This window comes from Perognathus longimembris, chromosome 1, assembly GCF_023159225.1.
Source record: "Perognathus longimembris pacificus isolate PPM17 chromosome 1, ASM2315922v1, whole genome shotgun sequence".
NCBI lineage: Eukaryota > Metazoa > Chordata > Mammalia > Rodentia > Heteromyidae > Perognathus > Perognathus longimembris.
In genome coordinates, this window is record NC_063161.1 from 10,633,489 (window position 1) to 10,654,426 (window position 20,938).

Below are 20,938 nucleotides of genomic sequence, written 5' to 3' on the forward strand. Positions count from 1 at the left end.
TCTTCGTGTGCTAGGAAGTGTGAGAGACTGAGCGTTCCTGCTCTAATAAACCATTGGAGGGAATGCGGACAATCAGCCTGTGAGATACTGGGACCCCATGCCAGTGACTTGGATAAGGAAGGCATTTTACCCCTGTGAGGTGCTTTCGTGGTTGTTGATGGTTACATGGATGTGTTAGCATTCACAGAGCTGTATACCCCAACAGTCCATTTCCCTGTACAGTCTCTGAACAAGTATTTTTGAAAAGCACTTTAGGACACGCTTTGTGTTCTGCTCAAAAGGCCCGTGAAGCAGGCTGGCGAGGTTTTGACCTGTCCTGTAGATGAAGAAGCCACCACCCAGCTGTCCGTGTCAGAGTTGGGTCTCAGCTTAGGCCCATCTCAAAGCCCATGTCCACCATTGAGCTTCCCAAGCTCAAGTAACCATGTGGCCAGACTTCCTGCTCTGTCTAGAAAGCAGCGGGGATGACAGCCATGACACCCCATGCACCAGACATTCCTCTGGATCCTTCTCAGTGTTAAGACACTAAATCTCTTGGTGTTCAAGATGGATACCCTTCTGTCATCTCCAATTTAAAAACAAGGCAGTGGAGGCTCGGGTCTTCTGGATAGTCAGTGGCAGAGCTGGGATGGAAACTCAGGGAATCTGGGTGCCGGAGCCATGAAGTTCACCTTTAGGCTCACCGACTCTGTCTACTTGGATCCAACACCAGAACGGTGAAATTTGTGAGGATTGATAATGCGGGCTCAGAAGAGGACCTGCTCTTAAAGAGTTCTTCTTACATATGATGTAGGTGTAGGATGGAATTCTCTCTCTCTCTCTCTCTCTCTCTCTCTCTCTCTCTGTGTGTGTGTGTGTGTGTGTGTGTGTGTGTGTGTGTGTGTGTGTGTGTGCGCGCGCGCTGGTTCTGGGGCTTGAACTCAAGACTTGTGCTCCATCCCTTAGCTTTTTTTCACTCAATGCTTGCATGGTACCACTTGATTCCCAGCTCCACTTGCAGCATTTTTTTTTTTTTTGCTGATTAATTGGAGATTCTTAATCTTAAATTACCTGGCTTCAAACTGTGCTTCTCAGATCTCAGCCTCCTGAGTAAGCTAGGATTACAGGCATAAGCCACCATTGCGTGGCTGGATAGAATCTGTAGACCTTTTAGACAGTAGCGGTCTCTTCATGACTGTACTCTCATGACACTCCAAATTCTACCACTGGAATCAGTTCGTTAGGTTTCAAAGACCAAGAAGGAAGATTGTTTCAAGTCCTTACACCTCATACTTACAGCTCTGAAAGAGCTGTTTTAATAGGTGTGGTCATGTTGAAGTAGTCCGCGCATTCAGACATTCCGTCTTTGCATTCTCATTTCTTCTGTCTGAGTCTCCTTTGTAATTTGCACTTCAAATGACAAGACCCTGCCAAGAGGTCTGACGTTTGAGATGAAGCCTTGGAGGAGGCCAAAAGTGAGGAAAGTGGATTTGAGAAAAGGCCCAGCAATCAAAGACAAAAGTCCCACTATCATCTCATATGTCCTAGATGTCGGTCTGCATAAACAGGCACGTCCCATGGTGAACTGCTCAGTGAAAACCATTGTAGCATACCGGGTGTGGTTTCACAAGAGAAGAGCATTAAACTGAGGAGCCTGGGTGTAGTCAGGGAACCTCTGAGCTGGAATGGCTTGCAGTAGCAGGTGAAGCCAGGACTTGACCTAAGGTGAATGAGGAAGGAAGCCTGTGTGTCTATAAGATACACGAGTGGAGGCATCTACTTTCCTCACCAGGCTGGTCAGTGGCTCATCTTTTCTTCAGGCATCTGATGTTAGTCTGCAATGACTCTCATTCTTGCAGGGCGCCTTTATAGCGATGCAAAACCTGTGGCCCTATGATTTTGTACTTGGCTTCTGTCTCCTGGCACTATACAAGTCTGAGATGTCTTTCAGCCTCTTCCTATGCCGTTCTTAGTCGTTTCCCTTCGTGCCACAGAACCCAAGCTTGCCAGGAGAAATACAGTTGCATAAAGTGATGGTCCTCCCCACCCCCCCATCTGACATGACCACATCTGCCCTCTAGTGGCCACCAGGGTCTGTCTCTGGGTGGCTTTCTGTCCTTGTCCTCCGGCCTTCCTCAGCATAGTCCCTCTCACTAGTATTATGCCCCAATCTCTGGTTCAATTTGGCATTGAAGAGATGTCCAGTGACTTGAAGCCCAGGGAGAGGGAAAGAAGAGGAAAATACCTGGGAAATGATGTAATCCAACTCCTTTCGCACCTACTGACCCAATGGACTACAACCACCTCCTAACTTATCTCTGGCTACTTCCACAGGCAGTCCTCCCTAATTTAGGGGAATATGTTTTAACACTCCCCCCGCCCCACCCAAGGCTCCAGACACCAGTGGCTCGTACTTATTGTAATCCTACCTATTCCGGAGAATGAGATCTGAGGATCATGGTTGGAAGCCAGACCAGGCAGGAAAGTCCATGACAGTCTTAGTTTCCAGTTACCCAGCAAAAAAGTGAGAAATGGAGATAATGCTCAAGTGGTAGAGTACCAGCCTTTAGGGAAAAAGCCAAGCGTGAACGTGATGCCCTGAGTTCAAGGCCTACAACTGGCATAAAACAAACAGAAAAGAAGAAAAAACCAACAAGACGAAACATTCCAGACGAACTTGAGTGTTAAGATCTGAGTTAGAGGGCCTCCCTTGGATCTTATTCTAAAGCCGCAGCAGTATAGACGGGGCAAGAACAGAAAATGTATCCATAGAGCATAAAAATCCTAGAAAATTCTGAAAGCATAAATGAGTGTGAAAAGGGAGGGTGTTAAGGATGAAGGCATGTGATTGCATTCCCATCATGTAATCACTGCTAATATTTTTGGTGTATTCCCAAAGTTTGTTTTCTTTCAACTTTTGCATGAACGCCATTATCTTGTACCCACAATTTTCTTTTCTTTTTTTTTGGCCAGTCCTGGGCCTTGGACTCAGGGCCTGAGCACTGTCCCTGGCTTCTTCCCGCTCAAGGCTAGCACTCTGCCACTTGAGCCACAGCGCCACTTCTGGCCGTTTTCTGTATATGTGGTGCTGGGGAATCGAACCTAGGGCCTCGTGTATCCGAGGCAGGCACTCTTGCCACTAGGCTATATCCCCAGCCCCCCACAATTTTCTTTCGTGATCTTTTTAACGTCGCAACACAATTTTTTTTTTCCCTGTTACGAAGTGCCCCTTTTGGCAATAGGATCATGAATGGACTGTGCTACCCCGTGGCTGAATGGTCACTGCTTTTAAAACAGCATTCGGCTGGTAGGCTGTGCTCAACATATTTGTGCACGTGGGGCTTTTTCCTGTAATTCAGATTCTTTTCCCGAGGACAGAATTCCAGAAAGTGGAACTGGTAGGTTAAAAGGTATGCTTTTAATGCTGATTGCCAAATTTCTTCCCAAAAGGATGTCCTCATTGCTATTGCCACCAGCAGTGGACCAGGGAAGTGCTTTAGCTATTGGCTCTTAAAGGGGAAGAGGTCATTTTCCACTAATGTACTTGTTGGCTGGTTTCCGACAGGTAAGCAGATTCCACTACGGCTGACAAAATTCCCCGAGGCTGCTCCGGTCCAAAGCCAACCACGACCACTCCCTTTAACGGGCAACTATCTTCTGAAGCTCAGGCAGACTCGGAGAGGAAACGAGCCATCCCTACGGAACTGCAGCCATGAATTTCCTCCGGCGGCGTCTCTCCGACAGCAGCTTCGTGGCCAACTTGCCCAACGGCTACATGACGGACCTGCAGCGCCCCGAGAGCTCCACCAGCTCCCCTGCCTCTCCCGCCATGGAGAGGAGGCACCCACAGCCCCTGGCGGCCTCCTTCTCCTCTCCAGGGTCCAGCCTCTTCAGCTCCTTCTCCAGCGCCATGAAGCAAACCTCACAGGGCCCCGTGGGGCTGGCGGAGCCTCCCACGCCCTCCACGCCTGTCATCCAAAGACCCAGGATCCTGTTGGTGATCGATGATGCTCACACAGACTGGTAAGCTGGGATGGGCTCATGCCACTCCCTTCCAGGGCAGAGTTGAGATGAGGCTTGTCTCCTCTCTTGTGGGGAAACAGAAGAGAGAGAGCTAGAGGAACTGGCCCCAAGGATGGAAGTTAACTTCTGCCAAGCCAACAAGTCTACCTGGCCCCACAGCACCTGTGTGCTAACCTGTTCTCCATGGGCTTTACTGTTACAGCTCTGTGCCTCCTCGCCTGCCCACTCAAAGCCAGTAGCTCTGGAAGCTAGAAAATGTGATTGAAGTCCTGTTGGCAGCAAAGCCCAGTTGGAAGGAAAGTTGGAATTGGAGGCTGGTGGGCTCATGCCTGTCATCCTCTAGAGGTGGAAATCTGACGGTCATGGTTCAAAGCCAGCCTAGGCAGGAAAGTCTGTTTCCTAGGCAGGAAACTCTTATCTCCAATTAACCACCTAAGAACCAGAAGAGGAGCTATGGCTTAAAGTGGGAGAGTGCTAGCCTTGAGTGAAAAAGCTCAGGGATAGCATTTAGGCCCTGAGTTCAAGCCTCGTGATGAGCAAGGAAGGAAGGAGGGAAGGAAGGAAGGAAAGAAGGATGGATGGAAGGAAGGAGAGAGTGTTAGTTGAATCCAGGCTATGATAGTCTGATTGTGCCACTCCGTGCAACTACTCAAGTGATGGGTTTCAAATGTTTTAATGTGTTTGATGTGCATGCCAGCAGACAGGGTGCTGTTGGCTCATGCCTATAATTCTAGATACTCATCAGGCTGAGATCTGAGGATCATGGTTCAAAGCCATCCTGGAAAGACAGGTACATAAGACTCTTATCTCTAAGCAGCAAAAAGTGGGAAGTTGGAGGTGTGGCTCAAGTGGTAGAGCACTAGCCCAGGTCAAAAAAAGCCAAGGAAGAGTGTGAAGCCCTGAGCTCAAGCCCCAGTACCAACACACACATACACACACATATACACACATACATGCACAGATACAACACAACCAAAAAGAAAAACCCAGCCCAATTATGGCATGTACATATAAGCCACATTACCTTTCAAAAAGGGGGGAAAACTTCTGGGCGCCGGTGGCTCATGCCTGTAATCCTAGCTACTCAGGAGGCTGAGATCTGAGGTTCATGGTTTGAAGTCAGCCCAGGCAGGAAGTCCCTGAGACTCTTAGGTCCAATGAACCCCTCAAAAACCAGGAGTGGTGCTGTGGCTCAAAGTGAGCACTAGCCTTGAGCAAAAGAGCTCAGGGACAGCACCCAGGTCCTCATTTCAGGCCCCAGGACTGTGACAAACTTCAGTCTGACATACAGCTGGCAATATTTGCCCCATGAACCTGTTTTGGTCTCAGTCTTCCTCTAACTCCTCCCAAGGAAGGATCAGAGATGCTCAGTGGAGTGTGGTTTGTTGTTGATAGTGCGTCCTCAGTGAAGAGTTCACATTGGAGTACGTCTGGGAGACTTTGATGCCAACCGCCCTTTTCTGTTAAGAAACCGCCTGCAGCTCGAAGACTTTGGTGAAGTTCAGTACCTGCCTCAGAGTTAATTGGTACAAGTAGTGTTAGCACCTGAGTTCATACAAAAGTGCTTACTGTGTGCTACTGAGCGCTATTGTGCAGACATCAGGAGCTATTTAAGTGTGTATTGGTATTTTTGCAGATAGTGAGGGCCCTTTCTATGTGACATTCCATGTGACATTAGTCCTCTTGACAGAGATCGGTGTCTTCATGCCCAGTGCTGGGCCGGCTGCATAGAGTTTCTTCCACAGTGCTAGGGTTCCTGTTGGTCAACCTGGCCTGCTAGCCTCTAGGTGGATGAGGTTGCAGCTCCTTCTCTCTGCCTCTGCCCATGTGGCATGTGGTGTAGTGTAAGGGCAGTGGATGAAGTTGGAAGGCATCGGTGGCCCTCGCTGAAGTGACACTCCCACGTTGATCTTGGTGTCCAGTTTCTTCCATCTCCAGGGAGGACCAACGCATGCATTTTAGGCTGGACTCGATGCATCTAGGCCACATAGCACACACCCACATGTTAACTGGCTCTTGAGAACAAACACCGTTAGTTTAAGGTCTTCTTCTCTCTCCCTCCATGGGTACACAAAGGGAGGAGAGAGACTGAGACTCATAAACTCACCCAGAAGGTGCCTCTACATTCATTGGCCACACATTGGCCACACGCCTGTCAGCCTCGCGTACAGAAGCCCACATTGGAGACCTCTCTGGATTTGAGTATATTCCCAACTTTCTCCCAAGTTGGAATCTCGATCCGGCCGAATGTGGTAGTGCACACCTGTAATCTTTAAGCCCTGGAGAGGTGGGCATAAAGCAGGAGGATTAAGAGTTTAGTTAGAGCTTATCTCAAAACGAAAAGGGAAAAGGAAAGGGGAAGGAGGAGGGGGAGGGGAAGGAGAAAAGGAAAAAGATGAGCCATTCTGCCTGCAGAATTCCCCCAAATAGGCCTAGCCCGTGCTACTAAAAGTGGCCAGCAGGTGGCGGGCCAGCCTCACGGTCCCTGGGTAGGCTTGGCAGAGCTGGGCAGCCTCATGTCAGCCTGCACTGTGAGAACTCGCTCCAGAGAGGAGGACGTTGGTAGGGAGGGAAGAAACCAGCTCAGCTGGCACGGTCCCTCCTCGCCTGTTTTCCCCCTTTGAGATGATAATGAGGAGGAGCCACTCACAGTGGTCTGCAGTTGGAGTGACGGCCACCTTTCCCCCCTCCATACACTAGGACAATGTGACCCCCTTTTCTACCATCCTGAGCCCCAAACACTGCTCTTCTTCCCCTCCTGGCCCTCAAGTTCCCTGTGTGCTCATTGGGTGTTCGGAATGGAGATGGTCTGTCAGCTTCCCACACAAGTCCTCAGTAGAGTCGCCATGAACTTGGACCTGACCCCTGGCTCAGTGGTACCTCGGTGCTCTGAGATGGAGCAGAGCAGCCTTGAGAGCCACCAGGGGGACTTCATCCCAGCGGCCTCTGAGCTCCGCTGGCCTCCAGCCTCCAGCTTCCTGGCTTCACTTCCTGATTACCTTCCGCGTTAGCAGGGCAGGGTGGCCTCTTTCCGACACAAATCCATTTACTTCCTGCTTTTATAATCCTTCGTTTGGGACTTCGAGGTCCTAACGTTCAAACTCAAGGTCGTAGGCGTGCCTGCCCTCTGCTTTGCAGAGCATCTTCAGCTCTGCATTCTGTAACAGCAGGAATAGCAGACAGCACAAAGTCCCCCCCACCCCCCGTCACGCCCCCCCCCCACCCCACCCCCAGCATAGTCTGTTCCTTGCTACCCGGGATACCTTTCCCTATCTTGTTCCCCTGGCCAATTCCTATGTATCCTTCAATGTCTGTTTGGATGTCACCTCTTCTGTGAAGCCTTCTGGGACACACGGTGTATGTCCTGTTCCAACACGCTGCGGCGTTCTGGGGTGCATCACCCCACACTAATTGTCCTTGCCCCTTGCAGGAACAAAGTCTGCCTGTTACTAGTCTTTCTGTCCCTCATGCTCAACACCCAGGACGCACCCCACCAGCATAGGCCACTGCCCTCACCAGGGACGAATCAGGGGGACTTTGAGGGGGTCCGATGGGCTTGTAACTACCTTACCTTAAGCGTCAGCACAGAGGAGCCAGGGTCTGTTTCTGTGAAATCTTGAGTCCTCATCAGGATGCTCAAGACACTGTAACCTGAATCTTTGAGATTCTTTTAAGACGGGGAAGGATATTTTTGCTATTGGCTATAGAATATGCCAGAACCCCAGATTGGATTTCCGAAGTCAAAACCCTCCACGTGAGCCGGGCGCCAGTGGCTCACCCCTGTAAGGCTGGCTACTTAGGAGGCTGAGATCTGAGGATGGCTGTTCAAGACAGTCCAGGCAGGAAAGTCCATAAGACTCTTCTCTTTCCAATTAATCCCTAGAAAACCAGAAGTAGCACTGTGGCTCAAAGTGGTAGAGCAGTACTAGCCTTGAGTGAAAGAGCTCAGGGACAGCACCCAGGCCTGAATTCAAGTCCCACGACCACCAATAGATAGATAAATAGAGCCCTTTAACTTATTTTTTTTTTTAGAAGAATACTAACCAGGGGGCTGGGGATATGGCCTAGTGGCGAGAGAGCTTGCCTCGTATACATGAGGCCCTGGGTTCGATTCCCCAGCACCACATATACAGAAAATGGCCAGAAGTGGAGCTGTGGCTCAAGTGGCAGAGTGCTAGCCTTGAGCAAAAAGGAAGCCAGGGACAGTGCTCAGGCCCTGAGTCCAAAGCCCAGGACTGGCCAAAACAAACAAACAAAGAATACTAACCAGGTGGCTTGGGTGCACCTCCCTGCCCACTGGCTCTTCTACCAGGTCTCTGGAGCCTGGGTGGGTTGGCAAAGAGTGGATCTGGGGCAGTGGCATCGTTCATTCTCCATTCACGTGACTGTGCCCTGGTTCCCAGGGTATCTGCTATTCTAGTCTCCACATAGATGGCTTGTCACTTTCCCTTCTGCGCCTCCCTTCCCCATGGCTTCTGTTGTTCTTCTATTAGCTGGAGAGCAATGAAAGATGGCACACACCCATCATTTGACACTGGCCTCAGCCATGGTCCATTGAGGGTGGAGGCTGTCAGATGTCACCCGCCCAAGGAAGTGCAGCCAGCGAGGCCCACAGAGAAACACCTGCACCCGTGCGCTCTGGGACTCCCCAAATACCATTATGCTGGAGGATGGTTGTGGCTCCTCCGCTGCAGGTGACCCACCCACTCCCACAGGGTCCATAGAACTAGGCACCGAGGGCTGCCCATTGACGGGGCTTTGGGAGGTGGCACATTGCTGGCAATGACAAGCTTGGGAGTGTGACAATAAAACCTAGGGAGGAGCTGGTGGCAGAGTTCCTGTTTGCCATGGTGGGGGTATTTACACCCCAGGAACGGCCAGACACCGTACGACAGGGATTCTGCTGACCCATCCGAAGAACTGGTTGTGAAGCCTTTGCTCCCTGTCCCCTTCCAGATGTTTCTGTCGAGGGTCTGTGCTTTAGGCGAGTAAGGCAGAGCAGGGCACCCATATGACTGCTCGAGCAAACTAGACCTGAAGGGGTAGCTGGGCTGGGAGGGCTGGGCGGTTAGTAGTGGGGAAATTTCTGGAAAGGCATTCTCTGGCTGGGGTCACCCTTCTCAGTGGACACTCTGCAGGGCTCCTGAGGTTGCCGTGAGGTAGACATTGAATGTGTTGGTGGATTGGAAGAAGGAAGAAGCAGGTGAATTTGCAGCGTGCTCTCTGAGGGTGGAGCGGTGCCATCCTCGTGGCTGCGTCTCCATGCACCCCTCCCTTCCAGACATTGTGCTAAGTGGCTATCATGGGTTCCACAATTTAGTTTTCCTTTCTTATTTCATCAATAAGGAAAACGGAGGGCTTGGGGCCCCAAAGCAAAGCGGATGCCAGCTGGAGACTGGGCTGTGTATCGCTGCCATTCTCTTAGGCCGTCCTGAGCTGCGTGTGAGCAGAGCCCTGGTCACCCACAAGTGCGCATGCGTAGACACACACACACACACACACACACACACACACACACACACTCAATCTGAGGTGTCTGGGCAGGGGAAGAGAAGAGAGGTGGCAGAGTTCCACGTTAGATCTCAGAAGCCCCAGATCGAGGTGGGCTGGCCCTGGGGGGCCTCGTTCTGCCCCTTGAACACGCCCGGCGGAAGGAACCAGCCTGATGGGCTCAGGTTAGCAGAACGAACCTCTGTAGACATGGCCCTTGGGTCTGTGGAGCATGTTTTCTCCTTTTAAGAAAAATGTATTTTTTTGAAATTATTGTTAGGTAGTTGTACAAAAGGGTTTCAAGCCAATGTATCAGTTTCTTTTTTTTTTTTTGCCAGTCCTGGGCCGTGAACTCAGGGCCTGAGCACTGTCCCTGGCTTCTTTTTTGCTCAAGGCTAGCACTCTGCCACTTGAGCCACAGCGCCACTTCTGGCCGTTTTCTATGTATGTGGTGCTGAGGAATCGAACCCAGGGCCTCATGTATACGAGGCAAGCACTCTTGCCACTAGGCCATATCCCCAGCCCAATGTATCAGTTTCTGAGTTTAAGCACTAAAGGTCCCAGGCTTCGGTCCTTTCCCCCTCCTCTAATATTAAAATAGGAATGTCACCTCAGAACATGTCAGGTTGCTCCCCAGGAGAGTTAAATAGGGAAAGAAGATAAAACATAAAGCATGGAGGGTAGGCAGATGGCAGTGCAAAGTTCAAGTCCCAGCTCCTCTGTGCCTCGTCTTGATCAAGTTGCTTTGCTATTCGGTGCCTGTTTCCTTTTGTGTCATTACACAGGTTATTTCCAGGGATCTTCTATTTTCTCCCATGTTGAAAACTCAAAATCTCTAGCATCCCCTTTTTTTTAAAATTTATTTTTAATTTAATTTTATTTTTTTGTTGACTGTGGGGCTTGAACTCAGAACCTGGGCTCTGTCCCTGAGCTTCTTTGTGCTCCATGTTAGCACTCTACCATGTTGAGCCACAACGCCACTTCCAGTTTTTTTTTTTGTTTTTTTTGGCCAGTCCTGGGCCTTGGACTCAGGGCCTGAGCACTGTCCCTGGCTTCTTCCCGCTCAAGGCTAGCACTCTGCCACTTGAGCCACAGTGCCACTTCTGGCCGTTTTCTGTATATGTGGTGCTGGGGAATCGAACCTAGGGCCTCGTGTATCCGAGGCAGGCACTCTTGCCACTAGGCTATATCCCCAGCCCCGACTTCCAGTTTTTGAGTGATTACTGGAGATAAGAGCCGCACAGGAACTTTTATGCCTTGGCTGGATTCGAACCACAATCCCCAGATCTCAGCCTCCTGAGTAGCTAGGATGACAGGTGTGAGCCACTGGTGCGGGGCTTCTAGCCTCCTCTTTAAAGGTGAAGCTGCTTCCGGCTGCTTTGACCACTGTCATGAGGACCCCAGGACACCTTGGAATCACTCTCAGGCCTGGTAGGACCTTTGGCTCCCATCCTCTCCATCCGCACTGGGGGTTCGGGAAGGTGATCGGTGTGAACTCAGAGTTGGCATCTCCAGGAGGCTTACAGGTGTCCCGTGGTTGTCCATGCTGGGTACCCGTGGATTGTGGATTGTGGTTCAAAGCCAGCCTGTGGAGAATAGTCTTAAGAGACTATCTTAGCCAGCCAAAAAGCTAAACTGGAAGTATGATTCAAGTGATATAGAGTGACAGTCATGGCTAAAAAGCTGAGCAAGAGTGTAAGGCCCTGAATTCTTGCCCCAGTAATGGCATATGCACACGCGTGTACACACACACACACACACACACACACACACACAGAGTCACTTATTACAGGACACCAGTTAATACTTAATGAATGAGTCTGAGTATGCCCCATGCAGTACTGGAGATAGACTTATACAACTGAAATTGGAATTGACCAGGATGTCCTGGGTTCTGTCTTCTGGAGACTGGTAATGACAGGGACTCAGCAAACAGCACCAAAACAGTCTGGCCCCTGCGCTGCCTTGCTTGCTGGCTGGGGAGCCGCACCAGGTCCCAGGACTGATTCACACAGCGGGATGAAGGAGGAGCATGCCCCCCCCCCAGGGAGGGGCTGAAGCCCGGTGGCCAGTCATGAGCCGGACTGCCCTCGACCATGGGCTCTGGTCCCTGCGCTCTCTCTGTTGTGTGACCTTGGGCAAGTCCAGCCGCCTGGGAAGCATGCGTGCCTCCGCTGTGCGCAGGCCCTGAGAAGACGGCCTGGAAAGGGTAATGGTGCAAATTAAAGACAATGGCACGGGTGGCATTGCTCCGTGGCTTAGCCTGGCATAATAGGCCCTGAAACGGTAACTGTTATTAACCATTAATTGCAGTTCCTAATTGCTGGTGACTTATAATAGTGCTGGGAGCTGGGGGGAAAGGCGCCTGTTGGCAAGCCTCTAGGCTGACTTGCAGAAGCCCCGGGGGAAGGGCACCAGATCCTGGCAGGCTGGCAGACGCTGGCTGAGATGCCACTGGGGTTCTAAGTCTATCCCCTGCCCCTGGAGTCGGGGGAGAGGCTTAGAGAGGAGACACACAGCTCTGTGTTGAGACACTGGCTCTGAGGACCAAACTCCTCACCCCTCTCTCCACTCCTTCCTCACCCCTGAGACTCTACTTGAACCAGACAGTGGTGTGGAGGAACTGTTAGAGGGTGCGGGGAGAGATGGGGGAAGGAGCTATTGAAAGTGGGTTGTCGCCTTGCTATTTGATTCATTCCATGACCCAGACATACCACCGGACTCTACCTGGAGTGGCTTCTGGCTCTCTGGACGCTGTCCCAGCAGCTCCTGCCCCTCTCTCCAGCCCTCCTGGCCTGGGTGCCTGGGGGTGGGGGGAGGGGCTGGGCATTCCCCAGCATCCTGCCCAGTTGCCTGGAGACCGCTCCGTTTTTTCCCAGGCCCAGGCCCCTTTTATGAGGGAGACAATGTGCGCACACAGTGAGGGCCTTGTGTGCCACCCAAGCCCCCAGCCCTTTGACTTGAGGAATTTTTCAAGTGCTGACCCCTCTCCGTGAGGTTTTCACGCTGTCCAATCCAAGGCCCGATGCCCTGTTGCTTCCTACCCAGCTCCTTGGGGGTGGTGCAGAGAGGGAGAGAAGGGGAAACAGAGAAGGGTTGTTACCCTTGCGCTCAGAAAGTCTCCGAGGAGCGCTTCACCCTCCAAACTGGAAGGAGAGTATGGAGAAAATTCTGATGGATGCTGCCTCGTCCTAAATTCCTCTCCTCTCACTGTCCTTCCAAAGACCTTGGCTGAGCTATGGGATGTTGGGGACAGGGGCCACTTGTCCCTCGCTGGGCCTGTGTTTCTTCCTGTATGTAACCATGAGGATGGAGGGAGATTGTGGTCCCCAGAAGGTTGTGTCCGTCAGAATGACATTCCGCGTCTCAGGTACCACCCTCCATCTGCCGCACTGGATCGTTTTCTTTGTCAGGAAAAGTAACAGATGTTGGCTAACTGAGGCACAACAGGGATTCCTTGGAAATATGTGGGGAAGGTCCAAGAAGTAAAGGGAAATGTGAAGACTGGATTTCTCAGAAAGATTAGGCCCCAGGACCTGTCTGAAAGGTATGGGGAGCCGGGAGCCGGTGGCTCCTGGCTGTCGTCCTAGCAGCTACTCAGGATGCTGAGATCTGAGGATCATGGGTCAAAGCCAGCCTGGGCAGAAAAGCCAATTAACCACTCAAAAACTGAAAGTGGTGCTGTGGCTCATGAGGAAGTGTGACAGTCTTGAACAAAAGAGACAGCGCCCAGGCTGTGAGTTCAAACCCCACCACTGACCTAAAACAACAAAAAAAACAAAGGTATCTGGGAGCAGGACGTCATGGACAGTGTCAACACAAATCAGCCTGTTTGCTTCTATCCTCGTTTCTCTGGGCTGGAAAATAAATTCTTGGAGGTGAACAAGCCTGGTGGGCTCCACTTCTTATTCTTGGGGCTCTTAGGGACAGTCCTGCTGAGGCTGACCACATGAGAAGGGTTCGTTCTCTTGATGTAAATGCAAATGCAAGAGTTACTTCCCAAAGAAGGGAGGGATAGGAGACAGGCTAAGCATGACATTCAAATCAGAACATACAGACTGGAGTCAGGAAATGGCTGTGTTCTTGGCTGAGCCACAGCTCTACTTCCGGTTTTTCTGTAGGGTGATTGGAGATAAAAATTCTCATCGCCTTTCCAGCCCAGGCTGGCTTTGAACTTCGATTCTCAGATCTCCGCCTCCTGAGTAGCTAGGATTATAGATGTGAGCCCTTGGTACCTGGTCTGCACCTGCTTTTTTTAAAAAAACCAAACAAACAAATGATGAAGAGCCAGCTTAGAGGCCACTTGTCCAGAGGACTTGTGTCATGTGACTTCCAACTGGTTGGACTGAGACCTCAGGAAAGAAAGATGGCAGCAGAATCGAGCTCCATGCAGATACAATCCACTGACACAGATCGAGTGGTGAGGGAATAGGGACCCCATCCCTTGCACGGGTTCAAGCCCAGCTTGGCTACTCATATGGGAGAGAGTAAGACAGAAGAAGCTCAGCCCACCAGGAGAGGTTAAAACTTAAAGGAGGTGCAACCTGTAACCTTTCGTGTTCTCATTGCTGACCCCCCAGGCTCAGTGACTTTGAAGGGCCCAGCCTGGCTCTCCTCTGAAGAGTTCAGCTGCAATTGTGAGTCCTGTCTCGTCCTCCACAACATGGCATTCTGGCTCGGGCACTCTTGAGTGACCTTCTTTCGAAGGAGTCCTCGGAGCCCTGGGTCTTCTTGAGCAATAGTAACTGTGGAGCCAGAGTCTCCAGGCTCCGTCCCGCCTGAGTTACAGCCTTGCCCCGGGGAGAGGGCGGCAGGTCTCTGGGCAGATGCCAGCCTCATTACAGAATGTCTCTCTCTGGGGCCTGTGGAAGCCTGTCCCTCACATGTTTCTGGCAGGAGAGAGGCATCCGTGAGGGCAGGAGAAGGGATGGAGCTTCCTGTCTCCTCTCCTGACCTCCTGCCCTGGCCTTGCAGAATGGAGAGGGCTGTGGGGTTCCTGAAGATTTGCCATGAGCTCGGTGCCTCTGCAGAATGGGCTTAGCTAAACGAGAGATTGCTTGAGCAGCTGCTCAAAGGACACAAGCCATTCTGTGAGCAGAGGAGCAGATGGAAGGAAAAGAGCACAGGTGCAGAGAAATACTTGCCCACTATGGAGACAATCAGCTTGGTGACAGATGGCGTCTGCCAGTTGGTTTTAGCTGAAGAGAGATGGCTGGGAATAGAGGGGACTGTGCTGGGTGTGAGGGTCTGTGACCTCAGGGGGGCTGTTTTGTTCAGTGCAGTTCCAAGGGCCTAGTGGAGTGATGAGCACATACTAGAGGAAGGGCAGATGGGTGGATGGATGGATGGATGGATGGATGGATGGTTGAGTAGATGGGTAGATGGATGGATGAGTGAATGGGTGGATAGATGAGTGGATGGATGAGTGGATGGATGGATGAATGGATATGTGGGTGGAAGAGTATGTGTGTATATGTTTGTATGGGTGGGTGGATGGGTGGATATGTGAATGGATGCTGGGTGGGTAGATGGCTGGAAGAATATATGTACTGATGGATGAATTGTTTATATATGAATAGAAGAGTGGATGGATGGATGAATGGATGTGTGAGTGAGTGAATGAATAAACAGAGAACTGGGTGATCCATAATGTTCTCAGCCTTCTTGTCCCTTTTACCTTGACAAGTCCCATGCCTTTCTACATTTGATGCATAATATTCCCTTAGAGCGCTTATCATCCTCCTTATGCCATCAAAAACCCTTTTTCTGAATGACCAGACATTAGTTACTTGTGCCGTGAAATGGTTACCTTTCAGCGTGTCACCTCTCCTGTGGCCATTTCCCTAGGCTGGGCTGGGTAGAAAGATGTGCAGCAAACACTTGCTGAGGGAATGAGTTTCTCTTTGGAGGGTGTGAAGTTGATGACTTCTTGAAGTCTCTAGAAGCAAAGGGGACACTGTTGTGTCTTCAGACAGGAGGGAAGAGTGGCTAGAATGTGATACTTTAGCCAGCTTTGTGCAGTAGTGAGTTGTGGATGGTGATGACTCTGTTTACCCTAAATGTCGGGGTTGATGCTGGGATGCAAGTAGAGCACAAAGGATAAAGTCAGGACAGGCAAGGCACAAGCAGCTGCTGCCATCGTTCTTGTCTTGGAGAGAGAAGATAACCTATTTCCCCAGGTACAATGTGATTGGCTTCAGGCCTTCTCCCTCCTGGTGAAGGTCAGGGGAGAGGCAGATGACCTTTAAACGCTGTACACAAGTCAGCAGCGTCATTCCCATGTGCCCTTATGGAAGGCCCTGCAATGCCTTCCATGAGGAAACGGGGTCTCAGGAGGTGGATGTTGGCTTGAGGTAGAGTAGGAAGTACATGGAAGAGGTGGAGGCAAGCTGGGTCTCTCTCGAAAGGCAGCTAGCCCACCTGCTTCTTCACCTGAGGAGGTGACTGCCACCCTAGACAGGACCTTCCTGGCTTTTCTGTCCTTAAGGGAGCATGGCCAAGGCTCTACTGCCTTGATTGTATGTACAGGATGGATTTTTTTTTTAGGCTGGCTGGGGTACAGGTGGTCCTGTTCCCTGTTTGTGTTCATTCTCTTTCTTCTGCTCCTGCTGTAACTGCTGAAGAACACGGTATCCACTCCCCATAAATCTCTCTCACATACCACATCCCGCCACTCCAAACTAGGGATTTCCCACCCCGGGCAGCCCTAGTTTATAATATTCTCCTTCCTGGTGCCTCTGATGTGGCAGTAAAATATGAGGCCACCCACAGAGATAGAAGCCTGGAAGAATCCACAGCTCCCCACCCCACCCCCTTTGCAAGGCTACAGACTCGAAAGATCAGCCAAGGTGTTCAGGAGGTATGAGGGGGTGCTCCTTAAGAGAACAGATATCTTAGGGCACAGAGAGGAGGCGGCGGATGTAAGACAAAGCGTGTGGGCACAGGGGAGACCATCTGTTTTGCCTGAGGTCAAACAGCCAGTCAATTACAGAGGCGGCAACCCCAGCCCCCGAGGCATCTAGAATTCCACACCATCCTCCCCGTACCCTCTGCCAGACAGAGCTGTTCAGAGGCAGCTCCAGCTCCAGCCTGAATGAACCCCCACCCCCAGCAAGGAGGCAGCAGGCTGTGTGGCCCATCAGGAGACAGACTTCTGACTCCCAGCCAGGCAGGGGGGTGGACCGCCTGACCCTCACCTCAGCCCCAGCCCGCCTGCCAGGCCTTGCCACACACTCTCCAGAGATGGGGCAAAACCGTGCATTTCTCCTGGAAGGTGAGGCCTCACCTCATCTGGGCCAGTGGTGCTTAAGTGCTATGTGTGTAATGCAGGGTGCCCTGGGCTGCAGATTAGATTCAAGTCCAAGACTGCTGGTCCTCGTGCGCGCTGTATGCCATCCAATGATGGCATACACCCCACCCCCTCCACCCCCGCTATTGTAATAGGTGTTGATTTGTAAGTGCATTACAACAGTCTACCAGTAGATGGCAGTCCAGGGAGCCCGATGGCTGTGGAAGACAGACATCCAATCCACATGAATGTCAATGGAACCAGTCAATGGACATTCATTAAGCGCAGTCCTGTGCCCTGTCTCACCAGGCTGAGTCCTGGACATGAAGCAGCATTAGAACACTGCTTCTGACTTCCAGGACCTCACAGACTCGATGTTTGTGGGCAAGGGGACAGAGGGTTGATGGTGTAATCACAAGGTAGAGAGGTGTCATCATGGCTGTTAAGTATCATGTGCTATAGAAGCAGTGGAAGGACTCTGCACCCAGCCAGCTGGGCGACGGTGCCAAGGAAAACAAAGTGGGTGCCACCCATAAGTGTGCTGGAACGTGCGAAAGAGGCGGCTGGATAAAGAAGGGTGGTAAACATCCTCTTCTGAGAGGAGGGCGCGTGCAAAGGCTCAGGGGCATAACCTCAGAGGATGTGCTTAGGGACTCACAGGAAGTTGGGTAGGTCCACAAAATGGCAGAAAACCACCAGGAAAGCCCCCCCCCCCCCCCCGAGGGTCTGGACTGAATCTGGGAAATCTGAAAGGAAGAGGAGACCGTTTAGAGGTTGTGCAACTTTCAGTGGGGACTTCTCATGTGGAATGTAGGGTGGGATCCCTACTCTTAGAGGTCATGTGAAGGTCAAGGAGGAGGAGGAATGTGGAGAGGCTGGCAGGCCATATGTATGATATCACATGTATACCATGGCTCGGTTCATCGCACGGATGGGCACATCAAAAGCCAGGGATCCCACAATTCTGCGTGTTAATATCCAGGAAGAGCAGCTCCCGTCAGCACTGAGTAAAGCCTCAATGGTTATCTTATCTGTCACTGGTGGATTCCGTTTCTGGCTGTGGGCTGCAAACACGGGAGCATGCTGCGGGTCTTCACAGCAGCCCCGTGTGGTGGCGTCTGTTGTCATCCCCGTGTGCCAGATGTGGAAACAGAGGCAGGTGGAGGGTGAAAGACTTACCCAAGGTCACACCACAAGTGAGTGGAGGCGCTGGGCTTGCAATGGGCCATCCAGCCACTCTGCCGCCTTGCTGAAGAGAGAAGAGTCAGGTGAATTTCTCACTAAAGCCTTTTCTGGCTGATGCTATATAACCACTGGACAAATGGGGAAACTGAGACCTGGGGTGGGGGAAGAAGCAAAGTGCCTTGGCTTGGAACACATTAGGCAAGTGAGTAGTACAACTAAGATTTTCCCCCCAGCTGTATGATTCCCCCAATCATGTTTGTTTGTTTGTTTGCTTTCTAGCATGCCAGTGGTTATAGTCATCAGTTGCCTTTCTGGGGTCCAGACTCATTGCTGTTAAGCCCAGGCTCGCGAGATGCCTGCTCTGCACCTTGCTCTAGCTCTTGCTAACTATACCCTCTCATCACAGGCACAGGAGTCAGGGCCAAGAGATGTATCTTCTAGGACTCTTCAAATTATACCAGAGACCATGCTTCGGGTACCTAAATCCTAGAATCCCCTGCCCCAAAGGAGCTTGACCCAATCCCAGAGCCTCTGTAGGCCAGCTTGCCGGTCCATCCTCCTAAGAGATGCTTGAGTATTTGTGGGTGGGAGGAATACATGAAGCTGGTTTGTCCACAGGCCTGCACAAGAATCTTCTGCATTCCTGGACAGAGAGGAAGGATGATGGAAAATTAGTGTAGATCGTGGTTTGGGGAGGAGGACCCCAAGCTTCCATATTCTAGGTGGAACTTTAAGAATTTCATACTCAGATGGGTGTAATGGGGGGGGGGTGTGCCTGTCACCTCAGCTATACAGGAGAAAGAGGTAGGGACAATTGCTATCTGAGGGTGGCCTTGGGCCAAAGCATGAGACCCTATCTGAACAGTAAGCTGAAGGAAAAAGGTCTGGGGCATAGCTTGAGGGATAGAATTCTTGTCTAGCAAGCACAGTCCTGTGTTCAAACACTAGTACTGCCCCTGCTCACCCCCTCAAAAGAGTGTCTAAATTCTGAAGTTTTTGTGGTTATTCTGAAGTTGTTTTCATCGACAGAGGAAGACAGACCTATCTACTTCAATGTTTTCTAGCTTTCTAAATCAACTTTAAATAGTAGACAATTGACATTTATGATTCCGTTTGGTTCTCCCACCCCACCCCAGGCCCCACAAATCTAGAATTTGCTTGTGATAAAATTTGCAAATTGTATGAATTATTTGTGTGTGTGTGTGTGTGTGTGTGTTTGCACACACATTTTCTTTCTTTCTTTCTTTCTTTTGGCCAGTCCTGGGCCTTGGACTCAGGGCCTGGGCACTGTCCCTGGCTTCCTTTTGCTCAAGGCTAGCACTCTGCCACTTGAGCCACAGCGCCACTTCTGGCCGTTTTCTGTATATGTGGTGCTGGGGAATTGAACCCATGACCTCATGTATACGAGGCAAGCTCTCTCGCCACTAGGCCATATCCCCAGCCCCGCACACACATTTTCTTGAAGAACTTTGCAACCAAACTCTGGCTTTCCAATCATACCAACAGTTTCTGTCCAATGCAAACCTAGCTGCATTGACATCTTGGCCCTTTAGTACTGTGAGAAAAAGGTGGCGTAAACGCTGGAGACGTCAGTCAGGGGTCCTGACGGGCTGGGAAGAGGAGGGGTGCTCTGGCCCTGGCTGAGGATCCATGGGGCCTCTGGAAACAGATAGGGAGGGCTTGTTGAGTGGAATCTTTCACAAAGGGAAGGTTGGGGAAAGAGCTGACAACACCCCTGTTCCAAAGCAAAGAAGGTTCTTTTAAAAAGAGAGAAATATGTATGTGTATGTCTCTTTATCTATCTATCTATTATGTATAGTACAGAGAGGTTAACATTTCATAAGTTAGGTAATAAATGCAATTCTCTTCGGACAGTGTCATGGCTTTCCTTTGCTTTCCCCTATGAGGAACGTTCTTTTTTTTTTTTTTTTTTTTTTTTTTTTTGGCCAGTCCTGGGCCTTGGACTCAGGGCCTGAGCACTGTCCCTGGCTTCTTCCCGCTCAAGGCTAGCACTCTGCCTCTTGAGCCACAGCCCCGCTTCTGGCCGTTTTCTGTATATGTGGTGCTGGGGAATCGAACCTAGGGCCTCGTGTATCCGAGGCAGGCACTCTTGCCACTAGGCTATATCCCCAGCCCCTATGAGGAACGTTCTTAAGGACATGCTTCCCAATTGTTCACTAGCACTCACACCCAGCTGGTGAGAGAGTCAGGGTGTATATTCGTTTTAATGCGCCAAATGTGGAAAAGGGGGAGAAGGAGCCTGGGAGCGAAAAGATCCATCTCTGCCCTCAAGAAGGCTTGGGGAAATACTTAGCAAAGCACCCAGTTTGTGGCAAGTGTCCCCCCAAACTATTGTTTTCATCATGTCATGGATAAAAAGGAACAAATGGAAATTTCTGTTACTTTTGTTGCTTTTGGAGGGACATTGACATCCGTAAGCCCTCTTTCACTGCTGTCTTTTGAGATTAGGGGGGAAAAAAACACCCCACAGATTCAGAACTAAAAAGCCCGGAATCAGATCTTAAGCAGACTACTTAGTCTCTCTGAGTTTGGGGGATTCCTCGTGTATGTTCCTCATGTGGAAATAAAAATACCTGCTTCAGGATAGAAAGGGCTAGAGGTTCAACTCTGTGCTTCATCCATCACACCACTTATTCATTCCACAGATATTGAGCTTGTACTATGTGTTAAGCACTCTGACGGATGCTGAGAACTAGAATGATGAACCAGATGAGGCTGCTCTCATCGTTTAGTGATATGCAGGTGTTAAAAACAATTACTTAGTATAACTGTTCATTGTAATTGTGATAGATAATGTGGAAGAAAGTATATAAAAGACAATTACTTTGTTTTCGTTTTTGTTGCCAGTCCTGGGGCTTAAACTCAAGGCCTGAGCACTGTCCCTGGCTTCTTTTTGCTCAAGGCTAGCACTCTACCTCTTGAGCCACAACACAACTTCCGGCTTTTTTCTAT

The 20,938-nt window shown here is 50.7% G+C and overlaps 1 protein-coding gene across 1 annotated transcript in view; it reads left to right on the forward strand.

Annotated features, from left to right (window-relative positions):
• The window catches only part of Syn3 (synapsin III), a 370,475-nt gene that overhangs the window by 23,708 nt on the left and 325,829 nt on the right, over positions 1–20,938 (forward strand). The window contains exon 2 of the mRNA XM_048356384.1: positions 3,545–4,002. Coding sequence (XP_048212341.1) covers positions 3,692–4,002 — 311 coding nt within the window. The 5' untranslated portion in view covers positions 3,545–3,691. The remainder of the gene's footprint in view (positions 1–3,544; positions 4,003–20,938) is intronic.